The sequence below is a fragment of the Rhinolophus ferrumequinum genome, chromosome 11 (genome assembly GCF_004115265.2).
Source record: "Rhinolophus ferrumequinum isolate MPI-CBG mRhiFer1 chromosome 11, mRhiFer1_v1.p, whole genome shotgun sequence".
NCBI lineage: Eukaryota > Metazoa > Chordata > Mammalia > Chiroptera > Rhinolophidae > Rhinolophus > Rhinolophus ferrumequinum.
The window spans coordinates 88,057,932-88,078,325 of NC_046294.1; the positions used below are offsets into that span (position 1 = coordinate 88,057,932).

Below are 20,394 nucleotides of genomic sequence, written 5' to 3' on the forward strand. Positions count from 1 at the left end.
AAAATGGAAGGAGTCACAAGGACTCAACCAGAGATCTTCAGTTGAGGGACAAAGGAGCTAGAGGCAATCTTGCAGGGAGAGAATTGGAGGAATACCAACTCTGACCTTCCTCTCCTCTCCCTCTGATTTCCTGGGGTGGAATACCTCGTGAGCAAACCCAACTGGAAGCCAGACAACAGAGAGAATGTTTACGCTGTTCACACAGGCCAATCTTTGGAGAGTGACCCCAAGGAGAAACATCCAGAGGCAGATTGTGCTCTATAATTAGATTGTCTTGCGTATTTTATACCTATTTCTTTTGTATAGTGGGGGTGAGTGTTCAGCTTTGTGTCTGAATTTCTCCATTTATAGGTCTTTTGATTTGTGTTTTGTAGTTCTCAGCATACAAATTTATTCCTAAGTAATTTTTTGTGGTCATGTTATTTCTGAAACATCTGAAAAATTCTTCTGGGAGGGGATAACTAGATAACCCCCCTGGACATACTGTGGACTAACATCCTTTCTAAATGATTCTCTCGGTTGTTTAGGCTATAAAAACTGAGGAAAGTGAAATGCGGATGTGATCTCAACTGGGCTCAATAGGGGTAGTGTTGAGAATGTCTTATTGCTTCACTGCAGTATGAATTACTTCAGTAAAATACTCTCAAACGCAAGGATTCCTAAACAGCATAGCCTGCTAAGGACACACCACACACATACACACATTTGGAGTTCCAGTGGGCTTTTATTGAGATAAATTAACAAAATAAACAAACAAAAAAAAGTCAAGATTTTATCAACCATCTTTTCTAAACTCAGCAGACTCTGGTCCATGTACATATAACATAACACATCCCAACAAAAACAGAGCCCCACTGGAACATTTGCCAATTAACAGAAAGCCAATTTTCCCTTTCCCTAAATGTTTTCAAAATTTTGAGTCCCCACTGTTAACTTCTCAGTGGAACTGGTCCCTTGTGTCTAGGGACATTGAAATTCTATCCCATTTTTATTGAACAATTTTTTTTTCAAGTTTTAGTTTTGTTTCAAAAAAGGGAAGTGACTTTGTTTTCTCCAGGCACCCCCGCCCGCCCAACCATTGGTTAAAATACAGTAGCCTGTATCTTAATAACCCAACCCCTCCCCCCTCCCCTGCCCTGCCCAGTCCTGTCTACTGGAGAATTTAAATACACTTCTGTTGGAATCAGCTCAGCTGTGGAGGGGCTGAGTCGGTGCCAGGCTAGCTCCCTCTGACCTCATAAACTGTTATAACCTTTGGACACTTAACTCTTTACCCCAAAGATGAGTTTTTTTGATCACGAGAGTGGATTTTCTTTGGGACTTTTTAAAAACTATCTTTAAGGATATAAAGTAGAACTACAAGTTCACCAAAGTCCACTTAAATTCACCAAGTTGACTTCGGCTCCCCCGAGGCCAGTATTTTGAAAAAGGTATTCTGACAGAAAATGACTCACTATAACAATTTTTAAGATACACAGAACGCTGAAAAAAGCAAATTAAAATATCATGGCTTAATTCCCAATAATTTATCTTTTGTTACTCATCTATAAGGTCAGGAGTGTGCCTAACAGCAGTTTCTGGCGAGGTTATGAGCTTCCCAAGTGTTTCTAAATCCTAAAGCAGACACCCTCCCTTTTGGGGCACAGTAACCTCCCTCCCACCCCTATTTAAAAAAAAAAGAAAAATAATTAAACCAATGATCAGAATGAGATGTTTTGATTCCAACATTTTACACTCAAGGCTTTGTGCTGAGTTGTCTGGTTCTAACCGAAGCATGATGGTGTCAAACACAAAGCACATGGTAAGGAAAGATGCTCCCATCTCATTCTGAAAATATATTGATAACCAGTTGCCTCCCCCCTCCCCCCAGCCTTTGGGGCCAACCCATTTTATGATGTAGGGCCAACTTGAAAATAATTTTGAGACATGTTAGGTTACCTTCTCCCTTACTCCTTCCCATGGAAGATCATTTTGGAATAAATTTATTCCATTCCTGAGGGAAAAGCAAGAAAGTTTCTCCATTGGAATGTATGGGAATAGAAAGACAAAAATAGGCCCAGAAGCAGCAAGGTGTGTAACAGTCCATAACCTATTACACAACTACACAACCACAGGCTAAACCACGAGCTGGACGTTATTTAAATATTAATAGGGAATAGTTTTCAACCAAATGAACCACTGGAAAAATATTACCATTACTTAAACACCCAATACTGGAAGAATACAAAAACAATTTCCAATAGTAACAAATGTTCCTTATTGTGAAGGGATTAAAAAAAAAAAAAAAAGACTAGGCTTTGACCTAGTACTTAGAGCATCTTTCCATTTAACAATTACTATTCAAGAGTCAAGCGCCAAAACTGGACAGCTGCCTGTATGCGACTGTCCACTAGTGGTGTCCCAGTTTAAGTGCCACTCCTCATCAGAGGCTATATACTTCAGTAATACTTTCAATTTAAAGTCTGTGCTTTCAGAGGGACCCACAGGCATGTGGCACCGAGCAGACGGCAGTCTGAGGATGGCAAAGAGGACTGCAAAGGACTGCTGCTGTTTGTTTAGTCACCCACTCTCTAGCTAGATACAAAATTGCATTTATGAGCCTTTCTTCTATAATGATCCCTCTTATCTTGCCAGAGGTGGGGGAAAAAGAGAGCTGCATCAGTACAAGGGCAAGATTTTTTTTTGGTCAAAAGTTGATGCCTTTTAATTTCCCTCCCCCCACCCCCACCTCTCCCAGGAAAAAAGTTCTTTCTTAATTAGGGCTTGAATGTAGTAGCCAACTGGCTGGATAGAACCTATGTGGCTTGGATACCAAATAAATGAGCTTATTCTTTTTTGGGTTGTACTGTGCAGCTCCTGCTACAGTTCGTAAGGAGTCAGGGCTATGTCTGATCAGGAGGCATCTGGAGGATTTTGATCCTCAAGGAATTTTGGGTGAGTCACAAATAGTTTTTGCTTAGAACTAGACAGTCAAAAAAAAGCAACTTTGAATAATTTATTTTTTCATCCAGATGAATTAAGCATGAAAGCATATGCAGGACTTACCTTATAATATTTTAGGGCTTTGAAAAACAATGGAATATGGAAATCAAAATTTTTTTAAATTTTATTTTTTTGCCTTTTTTTTTTTTTTACCCTAGATGCCTCCTGATTGACCTAGTACACTGGGTTAAAAGGGAATTAAAAACATTAAAAAAAAAAAAAGTTCACTGGTTTTGATTCATCTCATTCCTTTTGCCTGGAGATCAGGCCAAACATCAAGCATGTTGGGAGGGGCACAATTTAAAGCAACACTATTCACTGTAGAGCATCTGCCAGCAATTTACAATGCAAAATGACAATTCTTGTCACAAAGAGGATGGCAAGCAGCTTTCTGCAGCACAAAAGTTATCACCTCTCAGGGGTTGCCCATTCCTGCAAGTTTATGTAGAAAGGTAGGCAGAGGGCAACACACTTACACAGTACAGGTGATCCACAGAAAGCAAGCCCCCTAACTGCTAAGGTTACCAAAGCTGGTACTGGCTAATATTCTGAAATGCAAATCCATGCTTTTATACCTACACTGCTCAGACACTGCCATTCAATCAAATTTCCACACTGCAAGGCAGATTAATTTTTGTTCCCTTTTGCTGAGCTTCAAAAGTTCCTCCAACTTTTAAAAAGGGGGAAGAAGCAAAATCAGAGAGAGCTTCTCAAAAATAACACCTTAAATTATAGGTTTTTGAAGCTTCCTTGCTCCCTCTGACAGACCTCCTCCAAAAGTACTAGATGAGACAGTGTAGCAGCAAACAGTGAATCCCAGACTTCTGGGTCCCTTTCCAACATAGGGTCCCCATAGAGGTCTGCTCTCTACAGTAAGAAATTTAGTGTTGCGGAAAACTGAGCCCCTCTCATCTTTAGCTGCTCCCATAATCATTCAAATCCCCTTAATCCCAGCAACCTTCATCCAAAAAAAAAAAAAATCGTGTGTGTGTGTGTGTGTACATATATATACACACACACATATATACACGTACACACACACACATATATACACACGAACTCAGAAAAAAACTTATTTACAAAGTTTATACACGTATACACACCCAATTTTCTACGGGACACGCTCTGCCAGAGAGGAAAGAGGGTCAAGGCTGACATGTCTACACATCAAGTGCCATAACTGCTAATGTAGGCAGGCGTATGTAAACCAGTCTTTAGTGTTCTGTTATAGAGCACAAAGGCTTGTCATATGGCTCCTGCAATGATAGACTGCTCTTTCCTTTGGGAGCGAAGATGTTGCATCTACTCAGCCCAGAAGAAATTTTTACTTGGGATTGTTTTTTTTTTTAAATACATGTATTTACAGTGCGGATGGACTGCAGTTGCATATCAACTCCTCCACATAAAGAAAAAGAAAATGGTGTTTAACATTACTAATACGTTTCATCTTCCAGCCCTGGGCTTGAGTATTGGGTAGAAAAAGAAGAGAGAGACCAACTTGAAACCAAAATGAAAAGACAAAAATTTTAAGAAGAAAAAGGAAAGAATTATTATTGTTGATTCCTTGGGCTGTGTCTAAAAGATGATATTCTGAATGGTCTCATAGCATAAGGCACTTCGCACAAATAAGTAATAAGCTCTTCAGGCTTAAAAAACCGATGAGTAATCAGGGAGAAGTTGAAATGCACTCAAGAGTCACCTGTTGGAGAATTTTGAAATTGTAGACAAGCTTGTGTGTTCATTAAGATTCTTCTCTTTTTAGGGTTTCTCTCCTTCTCTTCTTTTTCCTCCTTCCTTGTCCCCCTTTCCCAGGAAATTTTTTAAAACTAGCAGTTAGTGCAACTAATGTTCAGTCAGCACACAGTGCAAACAAGTGGAACAAAAAAGGTAAACTCCTTCTTTTCAGCTTTTTTCTCTTCACCAGTTAAAAAAAAGAAAAAAATGTCTGAACTCTTCATAGTTTCAAAATAAACAAAATGAAAACCCCACAAAGAGAAGAGCATCGCCCCAAAAAAAACAATGTCACAGATCCAAATGAGCCTTTTGCAGTTTGTCAAAGCCTAAAGAAAGAAGAAACCTAAAATTAACATGTGTGAAAGCAGTATGAACTAGGGAATATAGGTTTTCACAATCCCTTTCCCAAATGCTCTGTATTATCCTTTACTGAGCATTTCAACTATTGCAGAATCCATGCAGGATTAAGGAATTTTTGCTAGGCATTTTAGAAACAGAATGAGAGCCTGAAGTTCTAGTAACAGGGCTGGCCCTGTGGCTCAGGTGGTTGGAGCTCTGTGCTCCTAACATGGAGGTCGTTGGTTCAATTCCCACATGGGCCAGTGAGCTGCACCCTCTACAGCTAAGATTGTGAACAACAGCTCTCCCTGGAGCTGGGCTGCCATGAGCTGCCGCAGGCTGCTGTGTGCCGCCATGAGCGGCCAGCAACTGGCAAAGGCTGTGGCCAACCAGCAACCGGCGACCAACTGCCTCAGCTGGGGGGAGTGCAAGGCTCATAATACCAGCATGGGCCAGGGAGCTGTGTCCTACACAACTAGACTGAAAAACAACGGCTTGAACCAGAGTAGGGTGGGAGGCAGGAAAAGGGGGGGAGAGAAAGTTCTAATAACAGATAGAACTCATTCACAACAATTAAAATCAAAAAACTTCTTTTAACCTTAGACGAACTCAGTAAGTAGCCTGCCAATATACTAGCAAACACTGGCTAGTTTCGTCTAAGGATTTTGTTTGACATTTAAATTGCGGGGGGGGGGGGGGGGGGGAGAAGGTTAGAATGAAAAAGAGTAATTTGAAAAATCTAAAAACAATAGGTAAAATGTTCATTGCTAATTTGGAAACCATCATGTCGCAAATTCCGAAATGGTCTACATTCCTTTATGTTGAGCCTTGTTTTAAGCATTTTTACCACAGCCCAATAGTCACCAAAAGACGAAATAATTAGATGGTGAGAAAAACCAGAGGGAGCTTAAAAAAAAAAAGTTATCCTCATAACCTGACTACACTTTGAGAATAAGGTATTACAGGTAATTTAACCTGATTTATTGAGGTACCCATTAAAAATCAAGAGTGAATGCTAACAGAGAGATGACTGAAAAATAAAGAAAAAGAACAAAATAGTTTTACATTCAAAATTACTGAAAAAGATTCTCTTTGCTATCATTATTTTAGAAGTCTAAATTTGTCTCGGTACTGTTCACATAGCACATTACTTAGGAAGACTGCATTCAAGAACAGCATTTATGGATTCTCCTATGAGACCCCAACTTCACCCAAGAGATACTTCCCGTTTACTGTCATTTATGCCAACAAGTGTTTTACCCTATGTTTCTATTATGTATGGTGGGATATCAAATTTCCCCCAGGAAAGATCATCTTGATTGCTTTCCTTTCTATAAACATTATGCTTACTTAGCTATTCTGTAGGGTACGCACATGCTTGTTAAGGTTTCTCATCTTCTACAGGCTCGCTGTGATATTCTGCCACATATAGGCTCTTGTCAATGTTGCTTGGGATAGGTTTAATTTCTGTTCCCAGCTGCTCCTCAATACTTTTCAGGTTGAAGCGATCATCATATGTGATCAAGTTGATGGCTAAGCCAAGATGACCAAAGCGACCTAATGGAAAACATTTTTTAATTAATAATAAAATTATTTAAATATGAGAATTAATGTGCACGTGCAAGTCTGTGTCAAAACCATACAGGACTGTTTTTGTCCAGTGCCATTCTGGGTATATGAAACCACTTTTTCTGGTCTCCTTTATACACATTACTCCACAAAACTTCAGATTTCACAGCCCCAAATAGTACTCTAGTTCACCTTCTTCAAATGACAAAATGGATGTTTGTGTCAAAAGTTGCCAAAAATACCTGTACTGAACAGTAGTTACATACATCATCTAATGAGAAAAGCTAGGTTCTCCTTTGTGAATTTATCTCAAATTAAGCATATGGTAATTATTTAACTTTTCTTAGTAAGTGTTCTGGAAGAACTAGAAATTAGTCTTAAATATCAAACAACTAAATTAGTTTTAATTCACTGTTCTCTTCAGTACCACACTCTATTTCACACAGGAACAAAATTTAATGATTAAACTTCTCAAAAAACTTCCACAAAGAGCATCACCTTTACTTTTCCTCACCTGATCTTCCAATACGATGGAGATAGGTCTCTGCTAGCTTTGGAAAGTCAAAGTTTATTACCACATTCACAGCTTGTATATCAATACCTCGGGTAAACAAATCTTTAAAAAACAACAAAAAAATCTCCATTATACCTTTCAATTTTTAAGCACTTAAGCAATTTTAAGCATTTAAAAACATGCTTCTCGATACCATTAATACTCTAACATCTACCAGGAGTGCCAAAATAATGTACACAAGTGGACACTTTGGTCAACGTTGCTCAAGCAGTTCACTGTAATCAGAAGTGTGTGGACGCTGATGGTAACCACTTTGGGCATCTCTTGTAATTGCCGAAGTCGAGAGTATTACAATTTTAATAGTTTTCCTTTCTTAAAATCTGTATGCATTTTTTTGGCACCCTCTGTATTTCTAGTAGTTAACCTAAGTTTATCCACTTCATTATTTCAAATGCATTTGCAAATTACTGACACTACCTTTCGTGTACATTATCATAAATAACTTCCTGCTCACAAGTTACCTTTTCGCAGTTCCCTAAGAAAAGTTTTAGAAAATGGTCTAAGATAATTGCAAATGCAGGAAGAGATTAAGATAACCGGTAAACTATAAATTCATAAATGAGTCTCAGGAATAATTAGGAATTTTCTTTAGTCTATTTTTTTTTAAATAAATTTTATTGGGGAATATTGGGGAACAATGTGCTTCTCCAGGGCCCATCAGCTCCAGGTCGTTGTCCTCAATCTAGTTGTGGAGGGCAGAGCTCACTGGCCCATGCGGGAATTGAACTGGCAACCCTGTTGTTCAGAACTCGCGCTCTAACCAACTGAGCTACCCGCCACCCCTCTTTAGTCTATTTTTTAGTATTTAAGATTAAATAGTAAATTATTTAAAAAACATATGCTGTGTAACTTAGAATACTTCAAAAATCGAGGTAATACACCAGCAGTTATCACTTACGTTTTGTTTAGAATTCATTCATCCCATTCTGCTAAATGATTTGTAATAGGTCTGGAGTAAACTAACATGCAAGGCCATCCCTTCTACTCTTTTCTAGTCTCACAATTACTATGCTCATTAGGTGCTGAAAACTACAAATAGAAATAATAGCCTAATAACTACCGTTTCCCCAAAAATAAGACCTAGATGGACAATCAGCTCTAATGCGTCTTTTGGAGCAAAAATTAATATAAGACCCGGTCTTATAGTAAAATAAGACCGGGTCTTATAGCTGATTGTCCGGCTAGGCCTTATTTTCGGGGAAACACTGTAGGTTTCTCTGATTCTATCAGCTCCACACTCCAAGAAAATAATCCATGATGGTCAGAATAGTATTTCTAAAATACTGCTTTGAACTTGTAACTCATTGCTTTAAACTGCCTCCAAGTAAAATTTAAAATTGACATTCAAGGTCCTCCTCTCTGTATTTTGGTCTTAACATACTTTTTCTAACACATCTCCTCAAACCTTCTTCTACCAAACTCATCCACTTATCTTTTCTTGAACATACCTTCTTAGCCCTCTATGGATCACTTTTTTATACCAGTTCCCTAACTTAAAATCCCCTCTTCTACAAATCTGAAATGTATTCAGCTTATGAAGCCTTAAAACTCCATCTATTCTCAGATAAACTCAGCTAATTACTTCCCTAGTTAGTTACTTCCCCCTTCTATGAAAATTTATGATTAATTTCTACAACTGATGCTTGAACAACATAGGGGTTAGAGGCGCTAACTCCTGCACAGTCAAAAATCTGCATGTAATTTGACTTCCCCAAAACTTAACTAATGTAGTCTACTACTGACCGGAAGCCTTACCAGTAAGATATAAACAGTAGATTAATACATATTTTCGAATAAACTATAAGATATTTGTTTAGAATTCAGTTTAAAGCATCCCATTTTACAAATAAAAAATGGCATAAAACTGTAACTTGCCCAAGGTCATGATTAAAGGTTAAAAAAAAAAAAAAAGTAGGTAGGACTTGGACCCTTAGCTTAAAATTCTAGGACTGTAGTATTCTTTCCACTAAATCAAATATTTTATATTTTGATTACCTCAATATATTTAAAGTTCAGAACTATTGATAAAAGTAAACATAAATGCATTAATTCACAGTTGTATTAACTGTCCTTTCAAATGTAAGGCTAAAGAAACAAGATAAACTGGAAGTACGCAAGATATGTGATAGTCCCCTTTTTGAGAAGTATTTGAAATTTCTAGAGCAACATTTTTAAAAATTCAAATTTTGAAATATTCTAAATCTTAATCTGGATGTTGATTATATGAATGTGTAAACATGCAAAAATTCATCAAATAATATGCTTATGATTTATTGACCTGTGTGTGGATACCTCAATTAAAAAAAATAAAATCCATGTTCTTCTCTTTACCCAGAACCTTGTTTAGATTATTAACCTCATACCAATACTAAGATTATATTCGCTGTGTACAGATGGGAGGATACTGAATCCATTTGCTTTGTTTGATCTGATTGTCCAGCTGCTGCTTCCCCAGTGATTTTCTTCACATAGTGAAATATAACATAGACTAGTCTGCTTCCAGCAAAAAATAAAAAGGCCACAATAAACAATTTCCAAACGTAGATGGTTTCTCAATATAATTCATTTTGCGTATGCCATATATAATCCATTCCTATGTGTTAAAACTATTCAGACAACACACAAATCCCCAAATTGGTTTAGAAGGTAGATGAGGTTGAGTGCCAAAACGAGTCTTCTGCAGTTTCAGATACAGAACCTAATTTCAGGAGTTAACTACAGCTCATTCTCAAACTTCAGAAATTCGAGAAATAGTAGTAGGGAGACCCAGACTATGTCATTACAGGCTCTGCTGCTGCATAATATGGAACAGAGAAAGGAGAGCAAGAACTCGGGAGAAAAACAATGGATAAAGGAAATAGAAAATACTTACCAGTGCAAACAAGATTGCGGCATAAGCCATTTCGGAAATCATGAAACACACGATTTCGATGTTCCTAGGAACAAAGCAATGTGTTTGATTAAAACTCATACATACAGCCCCAAATTTTTCACTATTTCTCCTATACAAAATTTATTTACACAAATGAGATGAGCCAATTCAATACACATAAATTTAAAAGGTAAAAAAATTCACCATAAATTGGTTTCTCATGGGAATAAGCAACTAATAGACATCTATGCACATCTATCATTTATCTTGACTCTTAAAGCTATTTATATTTTTTGCTGGAGTAGATTATAAATGACAATTTTCACCAAGTTTCTGTATATATACTTTTAAGATGTTTCAAACAGATGTTGAGTTTGGCATGACCAAAACATCTATTTATTTACCTTTTTAGTAATTATATGCAATAGCTAAAAATAACTACCTTCCAATTAAAAATCAAAAATAAAAACACACAATGACTCTAGAAGTGATAAACCTAGCATCTGGCAAACTGGCTTATCTTTTCAGTGCAACATTCCTCCATTTTAAAATATTCTCTTCAGCACAACAACACATTCATTTCCTGTGATAATTTCTAGTATTAGATGCCTACATGATCCCTGACACCAAGCTTCTTTGAAAACCAAATGTGAGCCAACTAATCTAAGTTCTTAACCTGTTACATTGGTAGAAACTGCTTTCTTTCCACGAAATTTCAATTATAGTTAGCACACACAAAAAAATTCCATCCTTTTAAAACAAATAATAAAGAAAAAAATATTTGGGCTGATGAGGTACAGATACATTGAAAATCTAGGGCAGTATTGTCCAATAGAACTTTCCACAATGATGGAAATGTTCTGTATCTGTACTTTCCAAAACTGTAGCTGCTAATAACATGTAATTTGGCCCTTGAAATGTGGTTAGTGTGACTGAGAAACTAAATTTAATTTTTAACTTATTTAAATTGCCACATGACCTGGCTAGTGGTTATTGTGTTAAATAGTGTAAATCTAGAGATTACAAGGGGAAGGGAATAAAATCTCACATTAGCATCATGCTTTACAAAGTACTACTCCATTTGTATATTATCTCAATCTTCCTAACAACTTTGTGAGGTAAGAATATGTACTACCCCTATTTTATAGTTAAAAAACTGAACCCACAAGATGTTAAAATGAAGGGTTCTTCCCCTACTAAGCAATAATTTATTCTTAAACTCAGGTCATTTGGAGGAGCATTAAAATGAAATCCAAGAAATACTTAGAAAAAGATTTTTTTAAAAGCTGTTCTAGTTTTAAACTCACCTGCCTCATTTTAGCATGGATATAGAAGCAAGAATAACCCAGTTGAGAAATCTTCTTGGCTAGCAATTCAACTCGCTGAGAGGAGTTACAGAAAATGATCGACTGGTTTATCTGAAGCTGAGCACAGAAAAAAAAGACATGAAAAAGAAATAACCTTCATTTATTTTGCACATCTTGAAAACACTGGCAAACCAACATAGTCTATGACTTAGAATCTAAGATATGAAAGAGATGCAAAACTATCAGAACTGTAAATACTATTCATTTACTTCATAGATGCAGGTAATAATTTGTTAAGTTTTATTGTAAAAGAGTGTATTTCAGGGTGGCTGGTTAGCTCAGTTGGTTAGAGCATGGTGCTAATAACACCAAGGTTGCTGGTTTGATCCCCGCATGGGCCATTATGAGCTGTGCCCTCCTTAAAAAAAATAATAAAAAGATGTTGAACACTATATTAAAAAAAAATGTATATTTCATAAGGGCACATGATTGATTGCCATCAAGAGTAAAACACAGCTGATTCTCATTATTTGCAATAGTTATGTTCTACAAAGTTGTTGCAAACACTGAATTAGTGAACACAGAACCACTGCTCCTAGGAGAAATACTGGGTAGTTACTGTGAGCCTCCGGTCATACATGTAAGTTTTTCAACAATGAATCAATAGATGTTTGTTTTATGTGTGTTATTGTTTAAAGACACCTTATTTACTCATGACCAACAGCACTGTAACTCATGCCTGCACAAAGTTGATGTGATACACATTTTTCTGCAAGGCACATCAGTCTTCTTGCACTTAGGTGTACTGGACAGCACTTCAGCACTATGCTTAGGGGTCATTTTAAACAGTGAAAAATCAGCAAAAAAGGCACGAAAATGCAAAAAATGTGGTATCAAACAGACCATGAAAAGAACTTTGGTATATGGTGTGAGAGCTGAAACACGAAGGCTGGGAATATGCAGAATGATTCAAAATTTTCATCATGCACTACATGTCCACAAATGACTTCAAAAGCACACAACTATTGATTTTGTGGTTATAAATAAATTTTGGCAAGTAGGTGAGTCTGCAAATACAGAATCTATAAATAATGAGGACTATAATTACTGCAAATAATGAGGACTGACTGCAATTATGGTCAAATTATTTTAGAATTAAAAGTGCCTGTGACTCATCAATCATACAGTATCAACTTCAGATCAACTGCAACTGCCTTTTAGGAAAAGCTATGGACTTTTTCAAATACTGAAAATGGTAGGAAAACTGGTACAATTGTCTTTTATTGGGGTTAAGTAATGGATGTTCAGAAGCTGAAGCTTCTTACTTACCCTGGAGAAAAGTGTGTTGAGGCAGTGTACTTTTTGGCGCTCAGTTACATATGCGTAGTACTGGGTTACTCCCTTCAAAGTTAGTTCCTCCATCAGGTTAATCTCATAGGGTTTCTGCAAATGAGAATTCTGGGAGAAAAAAAAAAAAAAAGAGTCTTATACTTAAGTGAAAGCAGAGTGTATCTCTTAAACTCAAGGTATCTCCTATACAACTATCTGATAAACTCTTGCTTTAAGGGATATGACTCTCTTCAAAATAAGTATACATAATCTGTCATGGAAGAGAAATAAATTACCATGACAGATCTAATATTCAGACATGTAGCTAAATTACTATTTTGTACTTTGTACATAAGATTATGCTATAATAATTTAGGTAGCATCAATGGCTACGTCAGCCTGACACCAAAAGCTAAGTGAACAATGAAGAATTTTATCAAATTACTATTATAGCTTTTAAAAAAATCAGTTATGCACAACCAACCTTAACTGATCAGCTGAAAAGCCAAAAACTTGAAATAATCAGCATAGACTGATAAGAAGATGCAATTATGGATAAAGGTATACCCATAGGCAACAGGATGGCACTGCTTCCAAGTACAGATTTATACTCACCATGAACTTCTGTACACTAAGAGGGAAAGTAGCAGAATATAATAAAATCTGTCTGTTTTTAGGTAGCGTGAGAATAATATCCTCCATTATCTGCACAAAATCCTGTGACAGCAACTTATCTGCCTGCAGTATAAAGAAGACAATTTTAAAAACAAATAATGTCTAAGGTCTTTGGTTAATAAGGCATCATCCACCAAGAGCATCCATGGAATGTTCCTGGTTGTGAACAGTTAAGTACTCTACAACACTGCATAGTGCAAAAGAACCAAGACACAGTCCCAGTGATCCAGAAGGGGGAAAGTCTGTAATATCCATCTTCTGGGGGGGGGAAAACCCTAGACAGATATAAAATCCTTGTTCCCACAACCAAAGTGTCTTAACAACTTACTCAGTTCTGTATCTTTGGGCTCTATTAGTATTTTATATATACGTTATATCAGTGTTAATGTTTTGAAATAAAGTTACTTTCCTAGATGGTCTGCGTTTTAGATAACTAGATCAGGTCAATCATGGTCTGATTCAGATCAGTTTTGTTTGTGTAGTAACGAGATAACCTTTAGTCACTGTGCTCTACCTGTTTCTTTTTCCCATTTAATTTTTGCAACAACCCTGTAAGATAGGTATCCTATAAAGTAGTTACTACAGTGAGTACACAGCCTAATTTTAAAATTGTGTAATCTGAAGTATTGGTTAAGTAACTAACTTCCAAACATAGCTAGTTAAGGGAAGGAGACAAGATTTCAATCCAGGTAGTTGGATTCTGCAGCCTGTACTTTTAACTACTATATCATACAGCCTCTTTCATGGAAATTACATTGAAATTTTGGTGGAGGTAACACATGTAACAGAGACTGAAAAAAAAACAAACAATGCATACTACCGTGTTTCCCCGAAAAAAGGAACCTAGCCAGACAATCAGCTCTAATGCGTCTTTTGGAGCAAAAATTTATATAAGACCGGGTCTTGTTTTACTGTTAAGATCAGGTCTTATATGAGATCAGGTCTTACATAAATTTTTGCTCCAAAGGATGCATCACAGCTGTCTGGCTAGGTCTTATTTTCAGGGAAACACAGTATTTGCTAAATGAGGGGTTAGATATATTACATGCTTTTTAAGATGTATCACTGAATGGAAAGACTCAGAACGAACTTAGCTTTTAGGATACTCAACTCCTCTTGAAAAATGAAAATAAACCCCAAGCTATCTGACATCCCTAGGAAAGACATAAGGCTGAACTATTCCTATAAATGCCTATCATCTATTGCCTTTAAAAGCCAAAGTGTGTTTTATAAGCAAATTAGTTTGAACTGACAAAAGTCATATTTTTTCAGAAATTCATAAACACAAAGAACTTTTGCTTCATTCACTGACAATTATAAACAAAGCTCAGAATAATACAGAATAGTATCTTTCCAAATGAAGAGACATTACCTCATCCAATACTATCATCTGGACATGATCAACCTTTGCAACTCCTTTCTTGATAAGATCCAGGATTCTCCCAGGGGTAGCTATCACCACATGCACTACACAAGATTAGAAAACATATTCTCATTAATTTTAGCTTGGACACAAAGGATACAGTAAAGGTGTATGTATATTATATATACACAGATATATACATATAAACCTTTTAAAATACATATATGTATTATCAGAAACACTGCTGTAGAGGTAGGAATACAGTAGTCCCTCTTTATCCACAGTTTTGCTTTCCACGGTTTCATTTACCCACGGTCAATTGCAGTCTGAAAATATTAAATAGAAAATTCCAGAAATAATTCATAAGCTTTAAACTGTGCATTGTACTGAGTAACATGATGAAATCCCACACCTTCCTGCTCCATCCTGCCCAGTATGTAAATCATCCCTTTATCTAGTGTATCTGCTACCCTGCTGCCTGTTAGTCACTTAGCTGTCTAGGTTGTCAGATGGACTATTGTGGTATCTCAGTGCTTGTGCTCAAGTAACATTTTACTTAATTAAACAACCCAAAGCACAGGAATGGAGATGCTAGTAATTTGGATATGCCAAACAGAAGCTGGAAAGTGCCTCCTTTAAGTGAAAAGGTGAAAGTTCTCAACATAGTAAGACAAAAATTGTATGCTGAGTTTGCTAAAATCTACGAGGAAATCTATCTGTGAAATTGTGAAGAAAAAGAAATTTTTGTTAGTTTTGCTGTTGCACCTCAAACTGAAAGTTATGGCCACAGCACATGGTAAGTGCTTAGTTAAGATGGAAAAGGCATTAAATTTGTGGGTGGTAGACGTGAACAGAGAGGGACCACATTCATATAACTTAATAACAATACATTACTTTATTTTGTTATTATTAATCTCTTACTGGGCCTAATTTATACATTACCCTTTACCATTAAGTATGTATAGGAAAACACTGTATATACTATAGGGTTCAGTACTATCTATGGTTTCAGGCATCAACTAGGGGTCTTGGAACACATCCCTTACAGATAAGGGGAGACTACTGCAGTACAAAGAGGCAAAGATGTGTGTTTGGGAAATGGATTTCCATTTCACCTTAAGTTGAGTAGAAAACGCTTGTTTCATCTCTACATGGGGTGGGTACAGGTTCCCAAATCACATGCTCCAAATAAGGGTGATAACGCCTTATCTTAGGACAATGCCTAATGAATAACAAAGGCATACTAAGCTTCTGATATAGTAGTTTGTCTCTAAATTACAGCAATGGTCTTCAGAAGATTGTTATAAGGATCAAATGAGAGAATCATTTTAAATAACTGTGCAGTATGAATATAGTAATTAATCTAATGACAATCATAAAATTCTAAATTCTATGTATAATTTTGTATAAGTGGATCTCATTCTTACTGTTTTATCTTTTTCACTCAATGTATCCCGGAGAACTCTTCATAAAAATAAAGATCAGCTTCACTCTTTAATGGCTGTGTGGGATTCCACTCAAAATATATACCACAATGTATTTAGCCAACTTCCTGTCTGACATTTAGGTTGTTCTAACTTTTCAGTACTACAAACCATACTGTAATAAACAACCTTGCATTTTCCCAATTATTTCTTCAGGAAGGATTCTTAAAAATATACATTTATAATTTCAAAATATAATGTCAACTTTCCCACTACACAGAGGGCGTCAATTTATGTATGTTGCAAAAGATAGCCTATTTCTCCACAAACTCACATTATGTTACTAATGTTTTTGGCCTTGCCAATCAGATAAGCACAGTATCAATTTATTGTTTTAATTTTATTTACATTTTTAAAAATTACTAGTAAGATTATTGTTTCAATTACTATCAATTTGGTGTTTTCTTAAAATGAGACCCTCATTTCCTTCCTTCATTTTTCTACTGCAATGTTTATTAATTCTTAAAAGCAATTTTTAATAAGTTACTGAAAGGAAACACCTGTGTGTGAAATTATATTCAGAGCTACGCCACCTTATATCAGTCATTTCCTACCTGTGTCATCAAGCCTCATTATGTCATCCCGTAAATTGGTTCCTCCTGTGGTTGCCATCACTTTGGCCCCTCCCATGTGTTTGCTGACCTGGATGCAAATTTGACTGACCTGTAGAGCAAGTTCTCTAGTGGGAACAATCACCATTGCTGGAAAATATCAAGCAACAGAGAAAACAGAAAAAAACATATACTTTAAGAGTTTAAGAAGCTACAGAAATACTGCCCCTTGCAATCTAGATACTCAGACATATTAAGAAGTTAATCGTAATAGGCCAAACCAATTCTGAAAACTCAAATGAGTAAATCTTAAAAAGAACCTAGTAGTGTTCCAGATTAAGACTCTTCCTCGACAGTATTACTCTATAAGTCTTGTACTATTCTTAGTTACAAACTTTTACATGGTTCTTTGACTTGGCAACCATTGGCTTGAAGTTTAATATTTCAGTAAGACACTCTGAACACCCAAATAGGAAACTCCTGCTACCAAGGTTCATTTACATCATATGAAAAAAAAGGGGGGGAAGAATGATAATTATAGATCAAGAAAGCTGAGAATTTAAGAGAATGCATTAGAGGTAAAAACTATTAGTTTATGGTGGGTACAACTACAGAAATTTGACTCTTCCCCACTGCCTGAGCTCTTAAACTTCCAAAACCACAAGGCTTTAAAGAGAAAAGGTTCATGTTTCTACAAGGAACTTACTACACACAGCTGCCACAGAAATTCATAGTTTTTAAGTAGTAACGTCAGATAATTTAACTTCTCAAGATCTTAACTTTCCTATCTATAAGGCAATAATACTTTGCTTATCTCACTGGAACGTTGTCAAAACTGTGCAGTATGTAAAATTACTTTGAAAACTACAAATGTCTTCAAAAAACTGCGAAAAGAAAGGGTATACCATTCCAGATTATGCAAATTCTGACAAAAAGAAGATGGTAACATCTTCCACACAACTTCATGGTTATTAACCACCATTTTTAGAATTTAAACAACTAACCTTGTATATTGTCCTTCTTCAGGTCTAGCCGTTCAAGTAAGGGAATGAGGTAGGCACCGCTCTTGCCTGTTCCATTTTTTGCTCTAGCTAAAATATCCCTACCCGATAAAGCAATGGGAATGCTCTCCTCCTAAAAACACAAGGCAAGTTACTTGTGAGTAAAAACAGGGCATAAGCAAATTCTCTAAAATACACAAGGTATATCTTTGGTATTGCTTTAAAGTGCCTTACATTTGCATTTTACAAGAATAAGTAGAAACGAAGTAAATTAGCAAGAATAGTCAACATCACCATCATAAATCAACCAGTATTTACTGAAACTGCTCATAGAACACGTATTATATCCCAATGCAATAAAAACTGTATAAGTGTGTATGTGTGAAACTGTGTATGGCTAAGGAAGGTGAGCATCAACAAAGAGGAGAAACTTGGGCTGACACAGAAGAAAAGCAGAAGATATTTCACAGTTAAAAACTGGAGGAAAAAATGGCACAAACAATACAAAGGAAAGACTGCATATGATATTTTAAGACTAATAAGCCAATTTTACAATGAAAAATTGTAGTTTGGACAACTTATCCTTGTACAAAGCAGAAATGGGCTGGTAAGTTTAACCTCAGGTTTTATGTGATATTATATCACACAAAACCTCCAATGTGTCTGTCTCACAGCCAATGTCTCTGTCCTGAAATCTGCTCACATGGAGGCTCAATTCTATTTCAGTTATCTCAATCCATGATCACATCACTGAGAGTGACCCTCATTTTCATATTTAGCTTCCTTTGTCATGTGTGTTTTGTGGAAGACAGCATCATTTCCTATTAACTCAGGACAAATTTCTTAGACAATAGCAAAGGATTCCTAACAATTACTTAAAAATTAAATACACATAACACAGAGACAAATTAAAAAGGCAGAACAAGTATAAACAGGGAAAAAGGAGAACACTTATTTCTAAAGTAAAAAATTTTAATTTCTAAAACCAAGGGAAAATAAACCAGGAGACTCATAGTCACTGTAAGAATGAGTTCTATGCCTGAGCTAATGACCAAAAGAGCTATCTATAGCATTTTAAAACTTTTATCATAGAAATATCTAAGTCATAAGCATCATGATTCCCATTTCCCACCATGACACTCATTCTACCTAGAACTCCAATCTCAGGGGTCAGATGGGTTCCACACGGTCAAAGTAACATAGCTGCCAGCTGTTGAAAACGGTCCAGTGACAATCTATTATCTCGTTCCAAAAACCAGCATTAAACAGTCTTATTATGGTAAAAAGTCAAAGAAGAAAACCTTGGCCTTGACTGTTTGGTCTTAATTTCCTCCCTCCTACTTTGAGTCAGCTCTGTTGTTAATCTCCAGTTGTTCTCTTCTATGGTTTTTGAACAGACTACCTGCACTACTCAGTTCAATGTGGGGGGAAAAAAGGCTAGGTGGTCGTCAAAGTCTTCAATGACTTTCTGAGTCACGTCCTTCAAAACTACAAAACTTGTGAATGAAGTGAGCAGGGTAGAATTAGATAGGGAGTATCCTATTTCCCGTTTTGGGTTTGTCTTTTGGTTTAGATTGAGGCCACTGGGTTAGGTTGACTTCTATTCCTCTGTTCTTTGATAGGGCTTATGCTCTCCAGAAACAGTTTAAGGGTAAGGCTTTAACAAAGCAAGCAACCTAGGGTCGGCCGGATGGCTCAGTTGGTTAGATGCGAGCTCTCAACAACAAGGTTACAGGATCAATTCCCACACGGGATGGTGGGCTGTGCCCCCTGCAACCAGATTGAAAATGTGACTGGACTTGGAGCTGAGCTGCACCCTCCACAACTAGATTGAAGGACGACGACTTGGAGCTGATGGGTCCTGGAGAAACACACTGTTCCCCTATATTCTCCTCCACCAAAAAACCAAAAAACTGAATTCCTTAAAAACAACAAAAAAAAGTAAGCAACCTAGCCTACAAGATGCACTGATATTTCTCCCTGTATAATGGCCATAATGATTAGCAGTCAGGGAATTCAGCACATCCACATTGTTTCTTACCACTGTTTCCTAGGAAGATTAAGTTAATATGAAACAAGAGAATTCAAGTCAGGCTCAGACAGCTTTGAAACCCAAGAGGAAATTATGGGAAGCTGCAAAGGAGAAGAAAAAGGAGGAAGCTAAAAATTCTTTAAAAACTTACTATGTGCTAAGCAGATACCTTATAATTATCTCTTCAAGTCTGGTACTTTTTGTTTTACAAATGACAAAACCAATCTCCAGAGATATTATTTTGCCCACGGTCACAAAGCAAGAAATGCTAGAACCAGGATTTGAACTTAGGTCTGCAAGTAACAATATGTAGGTGAGGATGTGGGGAAATTGGAACCCTCATACACTCCTAAGTGGGAATGTGCAGCCACTTTGGAAAACAGTCTAGCAGTTCCTCAAAAGGTTAAACAGTGTTACCATATGAACCAGCAATTCTACTCCTAGATATATATACCCAAGAAAAAAGAAAACATCTCCACACAAAACTTGTACATGAATGCTCACGGCAGTATTATTCATAACAGCTAACACTGGAAACAACTCTACAACTGATGAATGGCTAAACCAAACGTGGCACACAGC

General features: G+C 36.6%; 1 protein-coding gene across 5 annotated transcripts in view; it reads right to left on the bottom strand.

Annotated features, from left to right (window-relative positions):
• Nucleotides 1–704: 704 nt before the first annotated feature.
• Nucleotides 705–20,394, bottom strand: part of DDX6 (DEAD-box helicase 6) — a 33,137-nt gene continuing 13,447 nt past the window's right edge. For 4 of the 5 annotated variants that reach the window (XM_033119421.1, XM_033119419.1, XM_033119420.1 and 1 more), the window contains exons 5-14: nt 17,784–17,913; nt 16,783–16,929; nt 14,754–14,848; nt 13,322–13,444; nt 12,707–12,835; nt 11,378–11,494; nt 10,071–10,134; nt 7,139–7,240; nt 6,430–6,612; nt 705–5,042 (exon numbers count right to left, since the gene is read on the bottom strand). In XM_033119421.1, the coding sequence (XP_032975312.1) occupies nt 6,437–6,612; nt 7,139–7,240; nt 10,071–10,134; nt 11,378–11,494; nt 12,707–12,835; nt 13,322–13,444; nt 14,754–14,848; nt 16,783–16,929; nt 17,784–17,913 (1,083 nt within the window). In that variant the 3' untranslated portion in view covers nt 705–5,042; nt 6,430–6,436. Of the gene's footprint in view, nt 5,043–6,405; nt 6,613–7,138; nt 7,241–10,070; nt 10,135–11,377; nt 11,495–12,706; nt 12,836–13,321; nt 13,445–14,753; nt 14,849–16,782; nt 16,930–17,783; nt 17,914–20,394 lie in introns of all 5 variants that reach the window. The other variant, XM_033119423.1, reaches the window with a different exon arrangement.